The sequence below is a fragment of the Serinus canaria genome, chromosome 11 (genome assembly GCF_022539315.1).
Source record: "Serinus canaria isolate serCan28SL12 chromosome 11, serCan2020, whole genome shotgun sequence".
NCBI lineage: Eukaryota > Metazoa > Chordata > Aves > Passeriformes > Fringillidae > Serinus > Serinus canaria.
In genome coordinates, this window is record NC_066325.1 from 7,721,418 (window position 1) to 7,741,609 (window position 20,192).

General features: G+C 43.2%; 1 protein-coding gene across 3 annotated transcripts; it reads right to left on the reverse strand.

Moving 5' to 3' along the window:
- Positions 1–662: 662 nt before the first annotated feature.
- Positions 663–19,107, reverse strand: SIAH1 (siah E3 ubiquitin protein ligase 1). Of its 3 annotated transcripts, none has more exons than XM_050979024.1 (2): positions 18,895–19,107; positions 663–2,060 (listed from the first exon to the last, which is right to left on the reverse strand). In XM_050979024.1, the coding sequence occupies exon 2, from the start codon at positions 2,056–2,058 to the stop codon at positions 1,210–1,212; it is 849 nt and encodes a 282-aa protein (XP_050834981.1). In that variant the 5' UTR covers positions 2,059–2,060; positions 18,895–19,107; the 3' UTR covers positions 663–1,209. The 3 variants fall into 3 exon arrangements, with proteins under 3 accessions (XP_050834981.1, XP_018770109.1, XP_009088857.1); XM_018914564.3 differs by lacking the exon at positions 18,895–19,107 and adding an exon at positions 18,194–18,392; XM_009090609.4 differs by lacking the exon at positions 18,895–19,107 and adding an exon at positions 5,081–5,387.
- Positions 19,108–20,192: the final 1,085 nt, after the last annotated feature.

Consider the following 20,192-nt stretch of genomic DNA (forward strand, 5'->3'; position numbering starts at 1 on the left):
AAAATGAGATACAAAAGTCAGTTCCAGACAGTTGCTTTAGTAACAACCAAAAGACATGAAGACAAGAAACTGAGCAAGAGCATCAATGTGTCAAACTTTGAGCTAAAGCAAAAAGCAGAAGTTGGCTGTGTTTTTTTTTCATTTGCCAGGTAATCTTTTAATGACAAATATAAAAAGACTGAAAACATCTCACTCTGACTGCCTTTTTTTTTTTTTTTTGACAAATGGTCTGCTTTTATAATTACAACTATTGTGTAATACAATACTTCCTTTGTACTGCAAACTGACAAATACAAGGATGCAACCAATTTTCTAAGCATCTCTAAATTTGAAATGTGAATTGCTATTTTTTTTTAAATTCGGAAAGTTTTTAATAAATGTTTCATTTTTGTTAGAAGATAACTCAAAGTACAACAACATCTAGACCTGTTTTTAAAGGAGCTGTCTTTCCTGACACATCTTTGAACATAAGCACTCCTTTCGAGTTCAGTACATTCACAAATAGCTCAATTAAGAACAGTATCACCAATGAATTGACTACTGGAAAGAGACAAAATTTACCAAACATACAGAAATATAAGTTTTACCATAGCAATTATGCATATCAAAAGATGACACCTGTAATTAATCTTAAAAAGATACAAAAAAGAGAAAAACCTGAATTACAGAAAAGAAAGTCATATTTATTTAATGAAAAACTAGAAGTTAATAAAAATTAGCAAATACACAAAAAATATACACAAACAGCAGCAATACTATGTAGTGACTTACAAAGGGGGGGGTGGGGAGGAGGAGGGGAAGCAGCGGCCAGAGACCAGACCGCTCAACATGGCTTGTCAGTCAAAGGGGGAGGGAAAAAACACAAACAAAAACACGAAACAGTATCCTTTTCAACAGTACAATCAATCTACAAACGAGTTTTAGAATTATTTTACAACATTTCCTGTAGAATCAATTCTTAATACAAAAGATGCCCATTTTGGGTGTATATATATTTTCAGTGGTTTACTGTTGACTTATTTTAAATATATTAGTTACTACATGCAACTGCTTCTTGTAATTTAACAGCCTTTCCTTTTATTTACCTTCATTTATGTCTACCCTCCATCTACCAAATAATTTGTCTGACAGTCAAAGATGGTTACCCTATTTCTGCTAAATTAAATGCAACGGTTTTAAACACTGGCCTGAAGAGGTTTGATTGCCATTTCAACACATGGATATAGTTACGTTGATGCCTAAATTGCCATTTTCTGCAAAGAGCTGTGCAATGCTGGTGTCAAAGACTAGACAGTCACTATTCATAATGGCTGTTGCAATTCCCTCATGAATGGATCGAGGAGTCGCTTCCCAAGTCAATCGCCGCCTATGCCCGTTTAGCTCGAGTCGATAAGCAAAGTTTTCTGCTTGCTTGCGTGTTCCTATCAGCTGTACAATTGCAAAGAACTGCTGGTGACCATCATACTTTTCCTGTTTCTCCAACACTAGCATGAAATGAAAGCCAAAACAAGACTGCATCATAACCCAGTCAACAGCACCAGGAAGATTAATGTCCGTGGCCAGGAACACTATATCTTCTCCCTGCAGCGTTGTAATTGACTTATGCTGATGCATCAGGTGCGGCATTACAGCATCCAGAGAGCCTTGCCATTTACACGAAGCACCGGGACAGGGACAGGAGTAAGGCCTAAACTCACACAGCTCCTCATGGTCTGCTTTTTCTGTGTGTGGCAAAGTTATCTCGCAGCCGGAAGAGGCGTATTTACATGGGAATAGTACGGAATTGGCAACTTTCTCCATGGCCAGGTTACGGATGGAGCCCAGCGGGCCTCGGCAAGTGGGGCAGCACGTGAGTTTGGGGCGACAGTTGCTACAGACCAGATGGCCACTCTGACATTGCAGGATCGGTGGCAGCACATAGTCAAAGCACACGGGACACTCAAAGAGACTGGCCAAGTCATTGTTGGAAGCTGTGGTGCCCGTCAGCGCGGGCACCCTCTGCGACGGCGTGCACTTGGAGGTACCTGTGGGTAGTGCTGTAGCGGTCTGACGGCTCATTTCTGCAACAGAACACAGAACACACAGTTCAGATCTAACCACACTTCACTGCCAGGCACGCAGCATTTCTTGACTCACAAAGCTTCAAGAGACAGTAAGATACAAATGAAAGCAAAACCCCCCCATGTACTACAAACTGCATATTGGTATGTGTAGATCAGCTGTGCACATACGGCACCGACACTCACATGACATGGAAGCCGAACAAGTGACAAAGTTCTGCTCATTGTTCTAAAGTGGCATTTATCTACTGGAAGCTGCAAATGAGGGGAGTAAAAACATGCTAGAAATGAGGCATTTGTTGTTGTTGGTTTGTTTAATATTGTATTTATGAAATGCTTCACCCAGATCACTTGTATCAACTCTGTGTATGGAACAATTCTAAGTTGCTGTGTATGAGAAACGAGGCATTTTTAATGAAAAAAACTATCTTCTGCATGTGACCTTCTCAGTAATCATGCTTACAGTGTAATTTATTTTAAAAAGTTGAAAAACACAGCTCAGACAATTACTATCCTGCTTTTTACTCAGGATAGGACAGTGACTCTTCATTTTCATTACTCTGCTACTGAGGCCCACGGATTGTAAAGTACAGCCCACTGCTTCAGCTTCCTTAACTAAACCATTTGTGAGGATACCAGAAAAAAACCCCAAAGCAATCACTTTACTTAATTTTCTGAATAAGACTGAAGTTCACTTGTCAAATTTGAGAATTCATTGTACCATGTAAATACTCAGACATTTTCAGTCCCTCTTGATGAAGTTCTATATTCAGTGGAGCTCCCACTGAAGTTCTGTCCTCTCCAATGTCTCCAGACAAAGGTGACAGCTGACTGACCAAACAGCTTGCTCAAGCATTCCACAGATGTGGAACAAGTACCAACCATATTTCTTAACATGTTATGTTTTCCTGCACTCCTAACTCTCCTCCTTCTTGTGAAAAAGAAATTACTAGCACTATCTGAAAAAATAAACACAGTTTTGAAAAAATAAACCATACCTTTGTAGGTAAAGGGCAGTTAAATAAAATGCTATCCAAAACTGGCTTCTGTTACACAGTACAATTCTCAGCCACCCTAAGTGCCTCTCTGCGAGTACAACCAGCTCTGGATCTGTCACGTACGTATAAAGCTCTCAAAATAAACCTCATCTTTAATCTCCTTGCTATTTGACATGGGAATATTAGGCAATAGGCAAGCTTCCCATATTTAGCATCATTTCACCCACAAACTTACTCATACTTGGACCAGACAGCTCAGAGCAGCATACTGTGCATGCTTTTGCAAGACATGCACTGTTCAGGGCACAAAGCAGAGGAACTAAGAGATTCCTACTAGCAAAATGACTTAGTCCTTGACACCTAAATAGTAACAAGAGACAGACAAGTCCAAATTCCTCTACAGAAGTACCTCTCCCCAGAGGTAGAAAAGTATGAGTGTCTAAGATAAGATTCTCAGACACTGATTTTATGCGTCTCGCTAATCCCACTGACAGCATCTTCCTAACCCACCAAACTCTTCCTCCATTTCAGTCTTGGTGGTCCAGAAATACCTTGGGAAAAACATCCATGCAGCAGTTTTCAGTGCTGAGCCATAACTGATCCCGTAGAGATATGACAAGAATGTTTGTGTCTTTTGGCTTTATCTTCCCTCTACAAGGCATTCCAGCTTAGATGAGAAGTTTAGGATGTCTGTGACAAATCAAGCATGTGTCCTGGGGAAGTGATGCTGCACCAGCCAGGGGACTGGAACAGCAAGGCCTCTGCCAGCTGCCCTGCTCTGTGTCCCAGCAGCTGCAGGTGGGGGGCACCCTGCAGTTCTGTGCTCTGGAACAAACCATCGGACACGGGAGAGCCAATGCTGATCACACTGTTCCCTCGGGAAGAGCTTAGAAACAAGCATATTCATATGTCAAATTCTGGAAGAAGTCTCCCTTCAAATATTGCAAACACACACATTTCAGAAAGTCTGTGTGTGCTTCCTCTTGCCTGACCGTGTACATCCTGATCCAGGGATCCTCCATAACCTGTAGATAATGCTGGTGAAAACCACTGTGTCAGACCAGTTCCCTGGGCAGCCTGACAAGCTGGGTGAGCTCTGCTGTCTTTAATTACACCTCGCTGAGCCCATGCAACAGTTAAATGAAGCAACCTACAAACTCTGTGAAAGACCTTGTGCACAGACGCACTTCCCACTTGAGTTTTCTAAGGTACAGAAGCACTGGAGAACAGAAGTGTGTTACCAGTGCTCCCGTGTGAGCAGCCTTCACACAAACCTTCCACAACACTCACAGGAGCGGCACTGGAAACGAGGAGGAATCTCTGAACCAGACCACTGGGATTAGCATGCAGGTAAGACACTGCATAAGGCTATAAGCTGTAATTTACCAAGCCTAAACCTGCCCAAAGCCTACATTTTCATCACTCTTGTTAACACAAAGATGAATACACCTTTTATGGCTATCTCAAAAGTTACAAGTTAATCACAAACAACAGTTTTAACAGTTTTACATTTAACCCACCAAACTATGAAAACCATACAATTACAAACCAAGGAAAAATAACTACAGAGCTGGAGTTAAAGTTTAAATATATTTTTAGTTACAAACCCTTTACTACAGGTAAAAACACTTATATGCAATATTTGCTATTCATTATCTTTATTTGCACACGTTAGGAACAAGTTTCTAAGCAACAGGGGCAAACTAAGGAACACTAAGGTGTCATTTTCAAGAGTATTAGGTCCTTTAACTCCATTATCAAAAAGACTGTTCAAATTCAAAAATATTTACCCAACAGTAAGAGTGAAAAGGGGAAAACGCATCTTAAGATTTCCTAGTTTTAAATCAAGAAAAGCTGCTCCTGGTAACATCTAGAACACACCGACCTGTTGCTAAAAGCATTCTCGACACTGTTCTCGGAAAAGCTGCATGCACAGGTTACCGAGACCTGTGGGACGCAACTCAACAGCTCCTACAAGCCCACCTTTAAATATTGCGCATAAGGCAATTTAAACGGCGCTACCTTTCCCCTTGCAGGTTTTACTCCCCGGCAAGCACGCAGACCAGACGCCCTTCCAGGAATACGGCCCGCTGGAGGCAGATCTGCCCGTCATGGGGCGCGGAGGAGCTCATGGCGCGTCCGCAGAGCACAGGCGGGCTCGGGCCGCGGGCCGGGCGGTGACCGCGGCGAAAGCTCCCGCCACGCCCGGGGGGCCCCGCGCGGCGCCCGGATGTCACCGCCCCGGGAGGGACCCACCGCCCCCATGTGAGGCCGCGCTCCGGCCCCGCGCCCCAAAATGGTTCCCCGAGCTTCCCCCGGCACTGCCGGCGCGGGACGGCCCCGCCCCGCCCCGCCCGCCGCCGCCTCCGGGGGAGGACGCGGCTCGGCCCCGCCCGCTGAACCGGGAGCCGGCCCCGCCCTTCCCGCGGAACCGGGAGCCGGCCCCGCCCCACCATGGGACCGAGATCCGGCCCCTCCCGCCCGGCCCAGCCGCCCCACGCCGCTCCCCCGCATGCCCGCGGCCCGGCCGTGCCTCACATGTGCGCACGGAGAAAGCCCTCTGCCTCCCCCGAAATAACTGCTTTGAAAAAGCTAGAGCTTCCATTCAAAACTCTAAGACATGAAAATCACTTCCTCCTATTTCAAGGATGTTCCTCAGATGAGCATTTTTCACTGTGGATCTGTAAAGTCCTATTCAACAGGAATTTACTCTATTTGTATAACTATTATTCGATTAAGCAAAAGCATAATCTCAAGGAAATGACCAAAGAACTAAAACAATGTGGCATATTTGATTATCTACTTCGACTATTAAAAAAAATAGAACAGGTGAAAGGATAAAGCAGTTGGAAGCCAAGCCAAGACCCTTGCGTGATGCACGCACTTTGCTCAGAAAAGCTTAGACATTATGGAAGGCTGATGTAATGAATGGTAAGGTCACGGAAGTAACGAGTTTCAGCGGAAGCAACAGAACAAACACACGGAGATAAACTGTTGTGGTCACATAAAAAGAAAGGCTACAAAATCTGAGTAAAGATAATTATCTTTAAAAATACTTTCCTACTTTTTGAAATCCAAGTCCTTTTCAAGAAGACTTTCGTCAGCACTGCAAATAATGCCCAAGTGCCACAAAGAAAACCTGCCCACTTGATACAAGGCTTCCTTCAGTCTCACCCGCAAATGCGCAATATACAGCACCCCAGCAGGTATGAGTCAAGAAAGTTTACAAGCAGAACAGAAACACGGAAGAAAAACTTGAAAGAAACAGCTTTTGAGGAACTAAGAGCATGCTGCAAGGTGTGTGAAACATGCCCTAGGCCACCCCTCGTGTGGCAGCGTCCCCAGAGCACACCCACCGTCCCCTGGCCAGGCGACAGCTGCTGCTGCCCATGCTTGGCTGGCTGCACAGTGCCTCGGGGACAAAGCCTTTGAGACCCGGACACAGAACCAAAATCCTGTGGGAATGGGAAGGCACAACCAAAACACTGGTTAAAAAGCTCTGCTGAGGCACAGGTGCACAGAAAGTAGTCTGAAAAAGATGAAAAAGATCGTGTGCCTCATGTGCCACGGAGTTATCAATGATAAACAGGACTAGACTGAAACTCTTCCACCTTCTCACCTCACCAAGGTGTTGGCTCCAGACACATTTTAAAAATCACATTTGTGCTTCACTGGAATACAGGGCACCTTTGACAAATTCAACTTAGCATCATCCACTTCTCTCATATCAAATAGCACATCTTCTCTCATATCCTCACCCATATAAAATAGATTAGACTTGAGTTTAGCATTTTTGCTAGCTTTTGAAAAGATAACTGAATATTAGTTTGTGGGGAAAAAAACACACAAAAGTTCTGTATAGTCATGTTAATGGCTGGAAGGGAAAAAGTCTCATATAAGAGTAATAAAAGGACAGAAAAAAATTTATCACAATTGTCTGTATGTGATGCAACAACATAATTTTTTCTACAACATTTCAAAACTGAGTTCAGAAACTTCCATTCAAAATGCACTCTTAATGCATTACAGCCACCAACAAAGTAATATAAAATCTTTCATCTTTTTCAACAGTACACTCATATTTGAGAAAAAGACTTTTTTACACACAATACTGCTAGAGAGAACTGGAAATGAGAATAGGACGAAGTTGTGAAAAACACTGACAAGTCACTTTTTTCAAGATGTGACATAAACCAAAGAATGTCAAAACCCAAAAGCTAAATGAAAGGTGGAAAATACTCATTAAACATAAAACATAACAGAGAAAGTCTGGCCAATATTTTTGCAGAAACTAGTATTTTTAATTTTATTTCATTTCAAAGACATTTTAGGGCCCAAGGCTTTGCCTTTTGCAGTATATCAGTTTCTCTTTCCCAGCTCTCAGGAGATGTTGGATCCCAAGGGCCTGGAGTGGTGAGGATCAAATGCAGGCCTGGACAGACATGTGCACCCCTGCTCAGACACAGCCTCTGGACCTGCTGGCCTACTTCAAAATTTTTAGAAGACAGTTCATTACATAAATTATTAATCAACTATATAATACAATTTAGTCCCTATACACTCTGGTTTTGACTAATGAATTAGGATTTTCTTCAACCCTTGCAGGTACTCTTTTCTTTGGTGCCCTTAACTATGCTATTTGTTTTTTCAGACACCTCAGGGCTTCTCTTTTCCTGCATAACAAGCAAAAGCTAGATCAATCCAATGGAAGAGAATATTATAAAATGAGACCAAAATAAATATACAAAATTGAGTCAAGACTCGATTTCCTTTGCCAAAATGTCATCTGTCGAGTTCATCTCTTTTCATACACAATTAGACCACTTCCCTCTACCTTGCAGTGACCCAGTCTGCCTGAAACTGCAGGCAGCTTTCTTCTTGCACCTCAAGATATTCCCTACCATCCCCATTTTTCCAACCACCAGGAAGGGAAATCCCAACAGATTTATGTAACCATGGAATTGTCTTTGTGGCCACCACTGCAGTGAGTCCCCAGTCCCTGACACCCCACATTTCTGATGTGTCCCACACGTGTTCCCTCACCATCCCCAATGGAGCCATGAGAGTGCCCATCCGACCTTCTCTGAGTTCAGTGCACCCCACGTGGCAGATGCAGACACAAACGCAGCCATGGAAACACCAACAGCATTGTTACACCCACCAAATCAGAGTGACCTATTTCTACCTCAGTGCAAACACCTGACTTTGGCAGTGCTGTTTGACTTCTGCCTCATTGCTGTTGCTCACTACTTCTCCTGTGGAGATATGCTGGAATATTCAACATCAGCCCAGGAGAGGTTTTTCCCTAGCTGTTAAACATTTTCTTTCCAACAACTTTAGGACGTAAAATTAGGAAGGAACAGTATCCTGTAGAAGACATACAATGACCACATCAAAATCACTTTAGTAACCAACTACTATGACTGAAGTGTTCAATTTTAAATGCAACAAAGAACTCCATCAATTCCAACAAGTGAATAACCTGTTCTCCACTCAAACAGAGCTTCAACTCCTACCTTTGTACAGAATACTGGAGCCCACACTGCTATGGTACTCCAACCTTGTGAAGGAAGACAAGCTGAGGAACAATGCTCTGCAAAAAAAAAACTGATAAGCCCCCAAATTTCATTCTGAAATTCACTAGCTAGCAAACTAGCTAGTATATAGTTTCACTAGCTAGCAAACTAGCTAGTGAAACTATATACAGCTAAATCAAAATACAGGGGAAAACCACTCTTTAAATACAAAGCAAAACCAAACACTTGCATTAAAAAGATCATGGACCACTTCCACATTGGACTTGACCAAATTTTCCTTTTTAAAAACAAGCAAATAACTCGTCTTGCTGTGACACTGCCAAATCCCACCTAGCAGAGAGGTATGAAGCTGGTGATGGAGAAACGCTGCTCCAGGCTGTATCCTGCACGCTCCTGCACTGCACCTGGTGGTGCTGTCTGACAAGAGCCTTCTCTTCCCTCCTTCCCCAGCTCTGTATCCCCAGTGCTAGGATCAGCAGGCAGCCAGAGCTCTCCTGGCCACAGGCCAGCCAGAGCTGCCCCCACAGGGACCCCACAGCACCATAAAACATGGGATGGACCCAACCTGGCACCTGTGCCCCAGGAGCCCTCTAAGAAACCCAACAGAGCGTGCCTGTCTGCAGCCTGCTGTGCTCTGCGCACTGGTCTCAAAATTAAGATAGCAGAAACCAGAGAATATAAGAAAATAAAGAAAACTTCATCTGAAAATACAGGTAACTCTAAGAAAACTAACAGGGAAAAGATTTTTATTTTATTTTTAGCAGTAATCTAGTTTCTGTTCACTGTGCACAGAACACACTGAATTGAGCTGTATCAGAATCATCCTTCAACAGTTCAGCCCAGTAATATCTATGAACACAGGGAGACAGCTACCCTTTAAAAAGTTCTGGATATTCAATGCTGCAACAAAAAGCAAGGCAGGCACACAGAAGGATCACCTACAGAGTGAACTAGTACGAGCAACAGAAAAGAGGAAAGCAAGGTATTTTTCATGCTCTAACACAAATTGCCATTCAGAAGTCTCTAAACAGGAAGCACTCAATTGTTCTACAAGGCATCATAGATGGGCTCTGTATACAATTACACTCTATTAGAATTTTTTTAAAACAGAAAGAAAAAAAAAAAAAACAGCCCCCTCTATAAATATTAACAGCAAATCCTACCATGTGTGACAACTTGGGGGCTGTGTTTCTTTCCTCAGTCTGATTTTGCAAACCCTATACTCTTCAGAGCATACTGTAATTGCCACGCAATATTGCATCACCATTCCTGTGTCTGTGGCAGACACAGGGAGGAGGAGGGTGTGGCATGGAAGCACTTACCTGAATTCAGTAAGGCTCAGCTAAAAGAAGTACCTGTACTTTGATGTGTCTTCACTTACCAAGTATTTCTGTGATAACTATTCCAATTCAAATTCAAGACCTATTTTATGCTAAATATTCTTCCTGCATAACCTAACAGTAGTAGGGAGCAGACCATCAAAATAACTAGACCTCATCAAAGAGACCTACAAATTAAGACTGCCTGACAGGAGACTGACCCATGACACAGAAAGCCCCTCTGTAGGAAGTCAGGACAGGATGACATACATTGACTACTTTTATAAAGATGCCTCCATCTTGTTAATTCCTTATGTTTGTACAAACTTTAATTTTAAATAATCACTTCTTCTTGGGATCCTTCACTTGTTCCGTATTCCTGTATGCAGCAGCCCTGATGACAGTGGAGCCTGAGTAAAGTATGGCAGTCTAAACTCAGGAGGGCAAATATGTACGGGAGGGCTTGGAGACTCGAGATGCTTATTGCAGAGTACAGACCTTGGTGCCACAAGGTATGTCAGATATGGATCCTACATAAACACATCCAGCATCACAGAACACACTCTAGTGGCACTGGAAGTCTAACTATTAACACCTCAGAAATTATTAATTTTTCAGAACCTCTGGTACTAAACTACAGAATCCCTAGTCTGAGTGACAGTTTTTACAAATCTGGTTTTTTAAAATAATCTTCAAAAGCATGAACTTTTAGAAGAATGCCTGATAAAGATAATGCATTTATTTTATCACACACCACAAGGAGAATAAAACACACAACATTTAAAAGTAAAGGATAAAGTCTGTATTTTTAAAATGGACATCTATGAATTTTGGAACTAAAATTTTCCTACTATGCATACTAATTCAAAAAGAAAGCTGTGGCAATGTAACGTGGGCCACAGTCTTTTAATTTGTTGATATACCACAGGTAGAAAACAGAAAGAACTGAGCTTAAGACTCTGTAAGATCTTAGTAAAAGAAGTACAAAACTACAGTGGGACTTCTGCATTTCTGATGGTTCCACACTTTTCAGTACTTCATTTCTTTAAACTCCCATTTTCTGCATGCCTTGTGTTTCTGGAACCTATTCTTTGAAGCCCATGTGTCTCCATTAGAACCAATTCTGTTTTATTGCAGTGACTTAGCTTTTCCCCACTCATCAATTCTGAATCAACTCTTTCTTGTAATATTATTCATGAAAATTCAATTGCCGCAATAATTAATATTTTTTAAATCGTTATTAAAATGTTAATCAAATTCTCAAACTCGGCTACTGACAACTCTGCAGCCAAGTCTGGTTACACTGCTGTGAAGAGCAACAGTTCTACAGCTCCTCATCAAACCCTCAGGTCTGAAATGCAGCTTTAACTCACAAACAAGAGCAGTTTCCCAGGAAATGTCCAACCTGAGCATACAGCAGCGTTGGGTGGGGCTGCTGACGTCACAGCACCCCATGTTGCATGAAAAGACTGAGCATTCCTTGAAACCTTTAAAAAAAAGCCAACCAAACCCACGATTAGTGGTGCAGAGCACCAGTCTGTGGCAAGGGAGACCTGGGGCTTGTTCCTGTTTTGTCACGAGTTTCTGAGTCACCACAGGCAAGTACTTCCCTGCCTTTTACAGGTTTTAAACTACCACAATTAGCTGTGAGTCTGACCCATTAATGCAAAAATGAAAGAAATTACTTGATAAGGATACCAAGTTAACCCTGTAAAACCCTATTCAAATTTACTTTAGGTTAGTAATAACTGAATATCATTACACACTAAAAGACACTGTTAAATTATTTAACATCTCAGTTTTTGTAGTCCACAATCATCAGACTTCAATCACTGTTTACTTTCAAACTCCTGCTCACATATGGATAACTGCTCTCTACTCATTCCAGTATTTTGTACATCAAAGACACAAATTATGAAAACATTGGCAACACCCTTCTCACTACCTCTACTGTATCTAATCCGAAGGTCCTCCTGATTTTATGAAAAGTAAAGTAACCTTTCTTTAGAGGGATCCTTGAATTACCTAAAAAAAAAAAAAAAAAAATCCCTCAGCTGCTTTTGTGAATCTCAAAGTATCCAGATTGTCAAGCAAGTTATTTAAATTCAGAAGCAAAAAAAACCTCTTGGGCAAGAGAATTACATGTTCTTTTATTGCCATTAAATTCTGATCAGGTACATCTCAAATGCCAAGTAAAATGTACACACTATCTCACTTATTTGTATTGCCTGAGAATTGCTTCACGGCATACAAAATTAAAATTCTGTCATAATCACTCTGAAGTCAGGCCTGAGTCTGCACCAGAAGTTAAAACACAAGATATTATAAACGGTTTGGAAATGACAGGAGTAGATATATTTTTCTGCTACTTCATGTTCTCTTTATCTGCACTTTCTAAATTCAAGACCTGTCACTGTCTTTCTCTGCAAAAAACTGTCCTCTCTTCTGTTAGGTATTCAAAATCAAAACTTGAGTTTGTTACAGTGCTGAATCTCTAACATCAACTCTTAGCCATGAACCACTGTCTAAAGCAGTTGTAAAATTCAGTACTTTTTAGCCTTTTTCTTTTACATGAATATTACAAAAACAGAATAGGCTGGAAGATCAAGCATTCAAAAAATGGGAAATAAAAAAATTAAAGTTTGGTAGGCAACCTTACATCTACTTCCCCATATGCACATTATAGAACAGCTTTCAATGAAATCCTCTTTTTCCCTACACTCATCTCCATAAGTAGATGAGCACCTTTACATCCATGGAAGAATTATGACTGTACAAGGAACAATAACTTTTGTTTAAGCAGAACACATTATTTTTAAACAAAACTGTTTAGGTCAGCAGCTGTTTTTAATATGAGCAAAAGTGCTCTTAAAATTACTGTTTTACAGGTGCTGCTTTGGAAGAATGTTGTCCATCTTAGCTTCTATTATGGAATGCATTTTTTTTTTATCTGTAAAATTTCCTTTCTGAATAATTAGATTTGACCCAGCACAAAGCCACACTAAAATTTCATAGTACACCATCAACATCTGCCATCCAAATGATTCCCTAGTCACACCTGTGCAACCAGTCTCCAAATTACATCCTTAGGGCACTTGTGCAATCACACAGATATCGACCATGGAGAGATGAACCCTATACAAATTAACTCCCAACTGTGTTGATGCCTTCCTGCACAAAAAGGAGGAAAATTCCTATGAATGAAAGCAGTTTTATGACTCTAAAGACTTTTATATAAATACATGTGCATATATATTTCAAAATAAACAGTCATTCAGAAACCAAAATGCTAGTTGAGCAGAGCATTTTTACAACTTTTACAAGAAGACAATTGCACATGCACCTTGTGAGACAGAAGGGAGCAAGATTTAAGGCTCTAATATAGGCAGAAGTGACCAGCTTTAAACATGAGAAATTTCTCTTTTACACCTTAAACTGGGGTCATACAGGTATCAACAAAAAAAAATGCAAATCAAAGTATGTTTACCACATGACTTCCAAAACAACATTAGGTATTAAAGAAGATTAAAAGATAAAACTGTAGCAGACCCCTGTTGGTAAAAAAAAAAAAAAAAAAAAAAAAAAGATAAAATAAAAAGATGGTAATGAGGTATCAAAAAAAAAAAAGAGTCCATTTTTACAAAAAGGAGTTAAAGTCACTACCTCTCAAAGTAGCAACATGCCATATTTTACAGGTTCTTAAATATTTTAATAGCACTTCTAAGAAAACTGCTCAGTTACAATATTTCTTAAGAGCTTTCACACAACACCACAAGAAAATGGTTTATCTATAGGATGAAGAATGACTCACCAGATGCAGGTACCATGACACCAGGCACACACACAGAGGATGCTGGAGCGCAGTTCCACCATTTCCACAACAAACAAAAACAGGCTGCCACCAAACGGAGCGGTTGTGCTCCCTGCTTTTTACCCACTGGTTTTCTTTCTCTCGATGTAATGGATTCAGCAAGACCAGCCATGCATAAGCACCTGAGCAGCTCCCCTGGCACCCCAGGAAGCACCAAACCCAAGTGGCAATGGAAGGCCCAGCCACTCTTTCTTAGCTCTAAGCCTGCCCTGACAGGAACCCGAGTGCAGCGGCAGTAACAGAGGGTGGCACCTCCTGCAGCAGGGCTGAACTCACAGTCCCATGGTGCCAGCTGCCCTGGGAAGGGCACCAGGGAACAGTCACCCTCTCCTCACAGGTTCACTTTGCAACTGAACTTGGGACTGAAACTGCTCCATTTCACATTCCCATGGGGAGCAGCAACACTGCAAGTTAATGCTGGCAGCCCAGCAGGAACTGCATCCTGGATGTGCCATAGCCTGTGTGGTGCTACATCTTCTATGATTTCTCCTTCCTAACACTCAAGTGTTAACAACAACTAACCACACTTTTTAGGAATAACACTGACTTTTGAAAAAAAATAGGGAAAAAAAACTTTTAAACCCCACTTCAAACTAATACCTACATCACACTTCAGCAGAAAGCAACTTGTACCAAGATGTACAAAACAGATGCCTTGTATTGCAGTTGTCATCCCCTTGTAAAATATATAAGACATATAACTTTCCCTCATGAAAGATCTGTAACACAGAGCAAACAAACAACAAAGATAAGCCTTTTAACACATGCACATTTCTAAGCTAGACACCAATTCTAGAAATTTTTATGCCATTTATTTTCAAGCTTTCTTCTTGCAGTTTAGCACCAAATTGCTTTAAAATACTCCTACTCCACTTAAAACCTTCGCACAATCCATACATTAGCAAAATTTTAAGAATAATTTTCCTTCAACATACCTCATCTGAACGTGTATTTCAAAGTAACTCTTACAAGCGTGGCATTCTAATGGTCCTCCTTGACAGCATTAAAAAAAAAATCTTGAAAAGTGACTGTTGTCTTTCTTCAAAGACTAAATTGCTTTTTGCTCTGTTCAATACTATGTGCAAGAATTTTAGAAAAGAACCTTAGAATATTTAAAGACTTCATGCCACTATGCTGCTTTTGCTTTGGGTAGAGTTCATTTTGTTTGCAGTGGCTGGGACAGGGCTATTTTGGGTTTGTGCTGGAAGCAGTGCTGATAAATACAGATGGTTTTGCTATTGCTGTGCCTGCACACAGTCAAGGCCTTTCCTGCTTCTCACGCCAGCCCAGCAGTGGGGAGGCTGGAGGGGGCACAACACCTTGAGAGGGGACACAGCCAGGACAGGTGACTCCAGCTGACCAGTGGGATGTTCCAGACTATCTGGCGTCATACTCAGCAGATCAAACTGGGGGAAGAAGAGGAAGGGGGGATGTCTGGACTGATGGCAGTTGTGTCCCCAGGTAACCACCAAGCATGATGGAGCCCTGCTCTACTGGGCATGGCTAAACACCTGCCTTGCACCTGGGAAGTTGTGAAAGAATTCCTTGATTTGCTTTGCTGGTGTGTGCAGCTCTTCCTTTACCTATTACACTGTTATTATCTCAATCCAAAAGGTTTTTTTGCTTTTACTCTTGCAGTTCTCTCCTTGATCCCGCAGGTGGGGAAGTGAAGAGAGAGGCTGTGTGGTACTGAGCTGCCAGCTGGGGTTAAACCACCCCAGCCACACAAACCACACTTCAAAGAACTTCTCTTTCACTTTTAAGGAGTGGATGAGTAATTTTTTAAGCAGCCAAGTTATCACTACACTCTCTTTGTTTTTCTTCACATCCAGCAAGGTCATCAATTGCTACGAGAAGAGATAAAAATGTGTTTCTGAATTAGGCAGACCAAAAAAGGGAAAAGGTCATCAACTGTCTGTAGAGCAATTTACTGCTCTTCTTTTATCAATTGCCCTGGAATATACCCATGGTAATTTTCCAGGTGCAAGAGGACAAATACAGATTTTATCATTTAACTTCTTCCCTGAAAACACAGACAACCTTACTTTTCATATTCAGCTTCTATAAAGAAAAACAAGTTAAAATCAGAAGTGGACCATTTGGTTAGCTGTAATTATCTAGCACTTTATCTGATTAAAGTATTGTGGAATTAGTAACCAAATCTCTCATTACTCGTATGATAGCACAAAGAATCATCATTTTATACAGTCACTCGAACAGGCATATATGTATAACAGTCGTACTGGCCATTACAGAAACATGGTATGCAGTTTGGATTAGAATTAGAATCTTTCTCTCCCTCTCCAGTGGTACAAAACTTAAAGACTATTAAATGGAGCATTAACACTGGCTTTTGTGTTCCTTAACTCCACTGTAAAGTTAACAGCTGAATGTACCCTGGCATATCAAATAACCCCAGGTCACTGACTTAGGAAGATTTTTGCTTACATGCATTTAAGTGCTAACAGCAAAATCTCAGGTACACCTGAAGTAACAGCTCATGATATCAACACAGTACTAATGCACATCTCCCAACTTCTAGCCCACAACGTGATACTGTACACAGAAAACACACATCAAAATTACATTTTTACCGTGCCATTGAACATTTAGGAAAGGAACAGTATGTACACTTTCAAAGAGAGTAACCTGCTTACAACAAAGTTTTCTTATCAATGAAAGCATTTTATTAAGGCAACAACTTGTCTCTGTTGTGTATTTTGTCAAAGTAAAAACACAAAAAATCCAAATACCTCTTACTATTTTTTTAACTACAACTAGTTTTCCTTTTTTTAAATCCTGATTTCCATTCAAAAACCAAAGCAACTGAAAGGCAAAAAAAAAAAAAAAACCTAAAAACCTGCATCTACAATGTTCATGACATTTAAGACTGTGTAAACTCTGGAGCTGAGATCCTGAGCTTCAGGCACCACGTGATGGCTGAGATGAACTCGAGCCTGCCAACATCCTCACTCCAGTGCAGCTGCTTTCTGCAGCAGGTAGCACCAAGAACACTGAGCAGGAATTCAGGTAACCACAACCAGCAGCTGCAAACACACAGCACACTCTGGCCTTCTGCAGACTGGCTCATGCACTGCAACTGCAGAACTGAGTTCTTTATGTGTCAAGAATTTCAAATATAATTTATTTATCTTGACTTTTCTGCTTCAGTTTAGCTCCTAAAAATATGACAATCATTAAAGCAAAAAAGACACTAATAATCCATTTGGCAAAACGCAGTCCACCTTTCAAAGCTGAAAGTTACAAGACTAAAAGCACTACTACAGAAGAAAAATAAAGCAAAGTGATTCTAACTTAAAATTAACAACACCCTATTTCTAATAGCACTTACGTGCACAGTCCTCCAGAATGTTTCATCTGAAGACCAGAGTTCATAAAACTGTCCTATTTGATTTCTCTGAATTTTCTGACCAAAGAGTTGCTTCTCCCATGAATTTGAGCATATGCTAACCTTTTCCACATTAGAGGCAGGTGTCTGACATTTTAGCAGGATTTCTTTCTCAATTCACACAAAGCAAAGAGCAGCAACTCTACTCTAACCTAAGTATGAAAAGTACTCTTGTTATTTAAAGCATTCCCTTTCCTGAGTTCACACCTACTTAGCTGGAGCCACTGAATTTCTGAGCTAACTCCTCTACTACAGTCTAATTGGACTATGACATTAAAACCTTATCAATAGAAATGGCACAGTAACAGTTCAGCTACTTCATCTGGACATGCACTTTCAGGCATCATTTCATCAGAATTCTTAGGTGACAACAGATTTCTAAAATTGTATCACTGATGGATAGGTCTTATTCTTGTGCTTTCCTCTATGATTTTTCACTGCTGTGAAAAGGAAGAAGGCTATTTAAGGACATTAGTTTCCATTGAAAAGAACTTAATTTTTAGCACTTGATTTTTATTTCAGGTATACTCCTCAAAGTAATTTTCTGCAAGGAATTAATAATCCAGAGATCCAAGCTTTATCCCAAAAACCTCTGTATTAGTGTACCTGCACTCCAGTAACTCAAATCTTCTTGCACACCAGTTTGATTAAATCAGGGTTGAGAAGAGTCCCTTCCATTTTTCCCTCCCCCTCTGGAATGCACCGTGCTAGTCTCAGTTTAGAAGGGAGATAAACAGACAACTGAAACTATGTCCCGAGTGTGGAATATCCCATGTCCTTCATGACCTAGTCCAATCAGCTATGAGCTTCCTAACAGACAGCCATGTGCCACCTAAAACAAATTAAATCATTTTATCCATTTATTTAGACTATGAGTAGACTGCCCATTACAGAGACAAGGCAATATTCACCCAGACTAGCTAAAAAGGAGGGCTCAAGGAGAATACTGGAGAGATATCGTATTAATGTAAGCATAAAATAAAAATGCCACCAGCTCACCACTGGAAAAGAAACTTGGTTCTTCGCCTGAAGAAATACTGTAGATGCTTTGCCTTTCACAACAAACGCTGTTTTCTCCCGACCTTTTAAAACCGTGGAGAAGGGGAAGGCACGAAGGTCCCCAGCCTTTTCAACTTTAAAGGGAAGCTGTAGGATGGGCAAAAATCTCCCTCCCTCGTTGCTCTCACCGGATTAGGTAAGAGCGAGCAGCTCTCTCGGTAATGTCAGCGAGGGGCACCCAGCGGCACATTTTCCCTGGCAGCCCGTTCCTGCCGCGGCCGGGCCCGCCGGGAGCTCTCAGGGGCCAGGCCGCCTTCCCGGGCCGCGCCGAGCCCGCGGCGCTCCCCGAGCACAAAGCGCGGCGGGGCCGAGGCCGAGCCCACAAAGGGGCAGCCCCGGCCCGGGCGGCGCAGGCCCGGCCCGGGCCGCCGCCTCCGCCTGCACACAATGGCCCGGCGGAAGGGCTCGGGGCCGCCGCTCGCCGCCGACCCCGCCGCGCCCCGCTCCCCCGAGCCGCGGCCGCCACACAGCACCGCCCGCCCGGGCCGCGCTTAGGCCGCGCAGGGGCCTTGTCCCGAGACAGCCCCGCGGCCGCGCCGGGGCCTCCCGCGGGCGGCGGCGGCGGCGGGGCCCGGGCGGGGGCTGAGGGCCGCGCGGGGCCGGCCGCTCCCGCTGCCCCTCGCTCTCCCCACGGCGCTCACCTGTGGGCGCCGGGCAGGGCGGGACCCGCTGAGGCGGCCTTGGCTCCCCCGATGGCGGCTCCGTGCGGGCCGACTGCGCTGCGCCGCTCCGGCCGAGACGCTCCGTGCGCGGCCCGAGCCCACCGCGCGCTCCCCGCCTCCCTCACTCGCTCGCTCCCTGCGCCGCGGGCACGCGCCGGCTGTGCCTGAGCGATCCTGCCGCCGCCTCCGCGCGCGCACGCTCCACGGGCGCGCTCCCGTCAGCGCCCCCCCTCCCGCGCACGCGCACCCGCGGGCCGCGCTCTGCCCCGCGCCCGGCCGGGAACAAAGGCCGCGCTGCCCTCCGCGCCCCCGGCACCGCTGCGTGGCACGGCACGGCACGGCACGGCACGGCACGGCCGCCTCTCACCTGCGCCGCCGCGGGGCCACACGGGCCCCTCTCAACCCGCTCGGGCCCCGGGCGCTGCCGCGGCCCCGCGGTCGAGGCGGCCCCGCCGTCGAGGCGGCCCCGCCGTGCCCGGGCGGCGAGGGTCGGGCACCGCGGCAGCCGCGGGCTTCGCACCGCCGGGGCCACGCTGGGACTGTCACAAGGGCTCGGGGTTGTGTTTTAGAAAAGGAAAGAGCCCGCAAAGGGGCCTCTCGCAGAGAGGCCGGGAACGTCCGGCACGGGGGCATTCTGGTGCTTTTAATGGACTGCTAAAAACAAACCCCTCCTCCAGTCTCTGTTCAAAGACTTCGCATAATTCAGGTTAGGTCCCCATCCGGCAATGCCCTAAATACAAATGTAACTTTCAACACGTAAGCTGGATGAAATAAATGTAATTACCATTGTGCTTGCATATGCTTTGTTGGATTAGGACCATGCTCATTTACTGAAGCTATTCAGAGGTTTGCCAGAGGAGAGACACTGTTTATTTTATTTTCAGTAAAATATTTAAAAATATGTATTTGCTGTCTTATTTCCATTTTCCGAATGACTGAAGCATTTTCTTGGCCAGTTTAATTGATTATCCAGATGGTTCTCAATATCGTCCTCATTCCTTTTGATGACCAGTAAAGCACTTCTTTTTGTATAACATTCCCATGTTGAATCTGCCAAGTCTGCTCCTATTCAGAGAATATTGTGATTAATTTTAAGGCAGATTCTCAGAAAACCATCACTGTAGCGATGCAGTGCAATATGTACCAAATGCACTCTTTAAGAATTCTCCCAAGTATAGATAATATCAATTATTTATTGTCAAAGGATGGCCAACTGCAAGAGTTTAACTTCTTTGCACATAATTTCTCCCTGCACACCTTGTAGCTATGCAGTGGTT